The following is a 6,000-nucleotide window of genomic DNA, read 5'->3' on the forward strand; positions in this document are numbered from 1 at the left end:
CTAACTCTTTGAATAATTTAACATGAAAACACGCACATCTGGCCATCTGCTGCTACAGTTCAAGAAACTCCAGCATTTCCGACGGCAGCTGCTACTATTACGCAAAGGGCAAACCAGGGCAAGAGGGACGCAGAACCTCAAACCTGCAGCAGGTATTCTGACCGGGACAGGGAGCTCTTCTGAAGTGCCACCACAGGCATGCCAACATCATCCCAAAAACGCAAATAACTTTTCCTAGCAACTGCGACGTGCTCGGTTATTTTGTGGCAATGGCAGTGGCTCGGTACACGCATCGGGCTCCCGGCCGCTCGTACCGCGGCTCCGCGGCGGCGGCAGCGCCCGCACGGGCGGGGCGCCGTGGGCTCCGGCCCGAGGGTCACTCACCATGTTGACTTCCGAGACCACGTCGATGCTGGCGATCTCTATCCGCATGCCCACATCCACGGGCGGACCTGCGAGGGGAGCGGGAGGCGGCGTTAGCGCAGCTGGGGGACCGGGGCGCGGGTCGGGGGCCGCGGGCGCCTCACCTCCGAAGTCCGGGCGGAGGCGGATGTCGTAGCCTTGGAGCAGCCTGTCCACAGTCTCCTTCACGTAGAACATGTTGCTGGGCCCGTCAGCGCTGCGGGAAGAAGCACAAGCGGGTTAAGGAGGCGGCCGGGCGGCCCCGCGCCCGCCTGTCTCCCTCCCTGCCTCCGTCCGCAGCCCGGCGGCGCTCACCTGCGCGCCGCGCACGCCACGGCCAGCGCCAGCGGCAGCAGCAGCGCCCGCGGGCCGGCCCGCCTCGCAGCCGCCCCCATCCCGGCCGCCGCCTCACGGGGAACGACCCGCGGTCTGGAACTTCGTGCGGACCGGCGAGGAGAGCCAATTCCCGAGAGCGGGACGCATGCGCGGAGCGGAGCGCCACGGCCCCGGGGCGCCCCTCTGCCCGCCCCGGCCGCCCGGGCCCGGCCGGGCCGCGTCCGCCGCGGGCTGCTGAGGGAGCGGGGCCCGAGGGCGCGGCGCCGCAACAGGTACCGCGGCAGCCGTGAGGGCGGCGGGGCCCCGCGGCTGCCGGGGCACAGCAGGACCGAGAACCTCCAGTTGCCGAGGGGAAGGGGCTGCCACTGCCGGGCGCAATCCCCCGCTGGAGCGCCGGCTTCCCGTCAAGAGACAGTGATTGTTGAAGGCGCTTCTGCGTCAAAATTCCCCTCGATGTAATGTTAGCCGTGAAGTGAAAGGGGCGCGGCCATTCACTTCACGGCTAACATGCCACGCAATGGCACGTTTTGCTGCAGGTCGCCTTTTGCCGAGCGGCGGAGGCTTGAGGACAGCGGAGCGCTCGGCGCTCCCGCAGCGGTACCCGCGGTGTCCCGGGAAACTGATCTGGAGTTCCAGTGCTTTAACCAATGTAACTGATCTTGCGTTAGAACTTCTTTTTTAAGACTCTCTGAATGGATGCTGTAATGTAACCTGACCTTTCCTGTGCATCATTACAGTGAGTGATCGGAACACTGTGAATAGTTAATGACTTTGCCGGTGCCGCTCACTTTCACTGCACCGTAGCGCAGCAGAAATAACATTTATCCATTTATCCCTATCAGGTTCAGCCCATCTCCTCTGTGCGCTTCACAGCCCTGCATGCGGTGCCCTTGGGATACGTATTGGATGCTTCCGAGTCTGCTACAGCGTCGTGCAAACTTGTTTCTGAGAAATGGCAGACTTGGTGATGTTTCTTGTAGCTGAAATATGCCACGATATTTGAAAAATGCTGGAATATTGATATAGTTTGTGACACACATTCTAGCAATAGTTTTGAGCAGCTTTTGGATCAAAATTTTGAACAATGCATTTTTCCATGAAAATTTGTCCCTTTTGGAGAATGAGCCCAGCATGCTTCCTGAGAGATTACTATGGGAGTCCTTCATCTCACATCTGCTTTCTCCAACCACAAGTGTACAAATTTGTGAAAATAACTATTTTATCAGTTCTTTGTAACACTATATAATAAATATTTTCTTTTAGGAGTTTTATATTTTTTTCTTTTCCTCCTAGTTCAGTAATTAGCTGCTGAAAAATGTGACCTCCCAGCTCAACTTGAAAGTACTTTAGGATTGCTGTTTGGAAAGAGATTTGTTCAATTATAATTGGTGAGGCTTGTGTAGGGTGCTTAAAAAAAACATCCTGCCTATAGCTGTCTGCCAAATAACTAAATTGTATCTTTAATTAGAATTGTATCCCACACAGCCATCATAAAGTTACCTGGTTCTTCTGAATTAGGATTTACCATAGAGCTATATATTTTACTTCTTGATAGTAGATACAGCATTACACTTAGCTTTGTCCTAAGCCATGTGAAACTCAATTATGCCTGTATTTAATGGAGACCACTGCTCTCCATGGCTTGCCAAAATCTATCTTAAGGCATAAGTGCAGAGGTCTATTCTATTAGCATTCTTAATCTGCTGCACATTTCAGGGCAGATTTAGTTCAGATGAGCTGTAGTCTGGGCCCTGGACTGAATGCACGTTAGTGGTTGAACTGTTTTAGGTGAATTTCTGATGTTACCATCTGGTCTGAGAAGCCTGTCCTGCAGGTCTCCTGCAATCAGGGATGCCTCAGCCCAGCAAATGTACTTCCAGAAGGGATGAGGATGTTCTTATTGGCAAGCTGGTTCCTCTGAGAGCTCTCCCAACCAAACTGTCCTGGCTTCTGGACACCAGCCTTGAGCTTCCTCCACTGAACATCCCAAAAATAAGACCCAAACTGTTGAAATTCAACTCCAATTTGTACAGCTTGATTACTGGGAAGATCCGGGCTCTAAACTTGGTTTTTAAAACAACTACAAATATCCTGCAGTGTAGAGACAATACAGAACAGAGCCCTCACTACCGGGGGCTTGGGAACAAGGAGATTTATATGGTTTTTAAAAAAAAAATACAAAGGAGGAGCTGCAGGGCATTATGCTGCCAGAGCAATGGGGGTGAGAAGGATTTCTCTTTCCCTATGGGGAGGATGATGGAAACATGTGTGAGACCTGTTTTCCACTAAAAAGATACATTATCAGCAAGACTTCCACTCTCACATGTGTTGCTAGCTGAAGTAGTCAATTAATTAAGAATTTGGATGATCTTTGCAGATCATCTGTTTCTAGGAGAATATAGTATGCTTTTCCAGGCCACCAATGTGGAAGAATTTTGATGTAATTTTGATAAAACACTCCATGTGACATAATTCTTGCTTCAGGATCTCTGTAACAACACCTTGTGCCAAGAGCAAAGGCATCCAAACTGAATGACTATGGGGAAGGGGCTAACACTCAAATATTATGCCTATTGTTTACAAATGTTTTCTAAAAGCTTATACAGGTGATGAGACATCTGGTGATCTGTTTTTGACATGTGCTTAAAATGGCAGCTGCTTCTGCAGCCAATAAATTCATTTCAAAATGCAGCAGTGTGTCTTTCCATCCACTCCAATGGGGTTTGCTCAAACATCGAGGCTGAGTGAAACCTGGTGGGTACTACACATGACTTTTAGGCATCTTGGAATTTGCTGAGCACCCCAGAATATAGGCAACTAAGTAGGTGGCTAATTTGCAGTTTTGGAAATCAGGCTGCTTAGTGTCCAAAATTCTAGGAGTTTAATCTGCAGAGTTTTGGCATTAGTTTTCAATATTTTTAGTTCTCTCACCTCTGAAATATGAATTATAAATCTGTGGTTTTTAATAAGACTGGATCTAACACAGCTGCTATACCGAGAAAAGTGCATGTCCTCTGCATGGAAATTTCCAACTTCACAGAAATAATTAAATATTTCTATTGCTATTACCTTTCCTGTCCACTCTGCCAGTGAATTGAGCTCCCATGGCAGAGCTACCACCCTGACCCATGTGTGCTGCTTAGTGACCCCAGCATTGTGCTGAGGTGGCATGCGGTCAGCTCACAGCCTATGGGAGCTGTAACCCCATTGTACCAAGCCCAGTTTGGTCTTCTAACACCTGTGGTGGCTTCAATTTCTGCTCCTATCATCTTTTATTATTTCCTCATACTGTTGTTCAAAACCTTGAAATCCTTGCTAATGATAGTGCCAAGTTTCTTTCCCAATCATTTCTACTCTGGGTTTAGTATGTACAGGGTCTATGAGACAGAAATACAACTTGTACATAAGATTTTAAAAATATGTTTTCTGGTCTTTGTTAGACAAGGCACACCTTTTGGGCAGGGAATAATTTCATATTTGTTCAACATATGTAAGCAATAATAAACTAAACCAATTGAAATCCACTAGTTTTATCATATTAACCATGACCTTTTTTTCATATTCTAAGGCATGTCAAGTACTTACTAGAAGCAAGACAAATAATATTGTCATAAAGCATGATGCAGAAACTATCCTGGGCCAAATGCATGTTCATTTTTTACCTTCATTATGTTTAATCTTTCAGGATGGTATATTTTTTCTTACACAAATTGATGCTTCCACTTTACTAAATACCTTTTTTGCACTGCTCATTTTAATTTGGCACCAGAAAGTGCACATCATACGAAGATAATGTCCTGCTCACATAATGTTGGCTAATTTAAAAAAAAAGCAAGATCACTGAAAAAGAGGGAAATTTGGAGATTCTTTCAGTGTCCCACTAGATAAGTTCTGTAGGCAGGTGTCCTGGTTTAGGAAGACCACAAGTTTTAAAGAAATAAAGGGGGAAAATGTAAACATTATGGCTATGCAATCTCTCTCTACTGATATTTTGTGCCTTCTTAAAAGTAGAATGAAAGTAGGCATCCCTGTGCTTCTGCTCAAAGCAAATGGGGAGCAGTGTCCCTCATAGTGTAGACTTTGTATGTGGAGGTGGTAACTGAAAATGGTAATTGTGATATTGACAGGTTTTCAGATAGTGCAAATAGGGACTTGCAGACCCTGGACACTCCTAGTCTGTGTCCAATTGGAACTGCTGTGTGGATTTTTCATACTACATACACAGCTGAAAGAAAAATGAGAATTAGGATGGGTACAGATTTTTTTTTAACTTGGCGCTGAGCAGGCGACATTTTGCAGTAATTATATAAATTATATAAATTCAAAAACTTAGATCAATCTTTTTAGCAATTAAGATGAATGGTTGGTTTTGAAGACTATGAAGTGAAACCTTGAAATTGTGAAATGACTACCTGGGCAGATAAAAAACAAATCTTGTTCATATTTATACATAAAGAGGCGAGTAATGAAATAGGTCACTTATTTAATCTGCTTAGTGATAGTGCTATTGTTGTTTTGTACCTACAGCAATCCCTCGAGTCAAGTAGAGCTTGTGAGCCATCTTCTCAAATGACAGAAAAGTGCAAGCTGGAAGTACTATTAGTGTGCCTTGGGATTTCAGTGCAGCTGCAAAGCTGTGCAAGCGATCGACAAGAGCTGAGGACTGCCATGCTGAACTTGTGCTTTATCCTGGTATCTGTAGGCAGTGTGGTACTGCTACACACTGAGGAGATCACCTCACCCTCACACCTATTTCCCTTTCCTTTGAGTCTCTCAGCAAGCCCTCACTCTTATCTCAGGAAAGAAAAAGGTTCTTCTTTGTGCTCCATTTTCATCCCTCTCTTTATACCCTGTAAAGATCAATTAAGGTCTTTGTACAGTGCATATTCTACTTTGTTTTAAAGGACTGTAAAATGCTTAGGACTGTTATTTTAAGGAATTAATAGTAAATATCAAATGTGTGAATCAGTTACTCACTTTTAATATTCAAAATGAGAGCATATGAGTTATAGGATTTTGTCCTGTAATAATTATAGCCAGGATAATTTAGTGAGTCTTTTAATCATGTCAGCTAAACATATGTACTACTCATTTGAAATCCCTTTTTAGATTTCCCAGCTTTTTGTCTAGACCACCACTCAACATCCATTCTTACCTTAGGGAATTTGCTTCCTCTCAAGATGTGCATGCCCAGTACTGCATCCCTCATGACAGAAAACCCTAGAGCAGCACATTTTCTTTGCCCTCCCTCCTCATCACCTA

The 6,000-nt window shown here is 45.7% G+C and overlaps 1 protein-coding gene across 4 annotated transcripts in view; it reads right to left on the reverse strand.

Annotated features, from left to right (window-relative positions):
* Positions 1-1,239, reverse strand: part of GABRB1 (gamma-aminobutyric acid type A receptor subunit beta1) — a 109,018-nt gene extending 107,779 nt beyond the window's left edge. Inside the window, exons 1-3 of one of the 4 annotated variants that reach the window (XM_074541541.1) lie at positions 718-1,220; positions 528-619; positions 385-452 (exon numbers count right to left, since the gene is read on the reverse strand). In XM_074541541.1, coding sequence (XP_074397642.1) covers positions 385-452; positions 528-619; positions 718-797 — 240 coding nt within the window. In that variant the 5' untranslated portion in view covers positions 798-1,220. Of the gene's footprint in view, positions 1-384; positions 620-717 lie in introns of all 4 variants that reach the window. The other 3 variants (XR_012580475.1, XR_012580476.1, XM_074541540.1) reach the window with 3 other exon arrangements.
* Positions 1,240-6,000: the final 4,761 nt, after the last annotated feature.

The sequence above is a fragment of the Zonotrichia albicollis genome, chromosome 5 (assembly GCF_047830755.1).
Source record: "Zonotrichia albicollis isolate bZonAlb1 chromosome 5, bZonAlb1.hap1, whole genome shotgun sequence".
In the NCBI taxonomy this organism is placed as follows: Eukaryota; Metazoa; Chordata; class Aves; order Passeriformes; family Passerellidae; genus Zonotrichia; species Zonotrichia albicollis.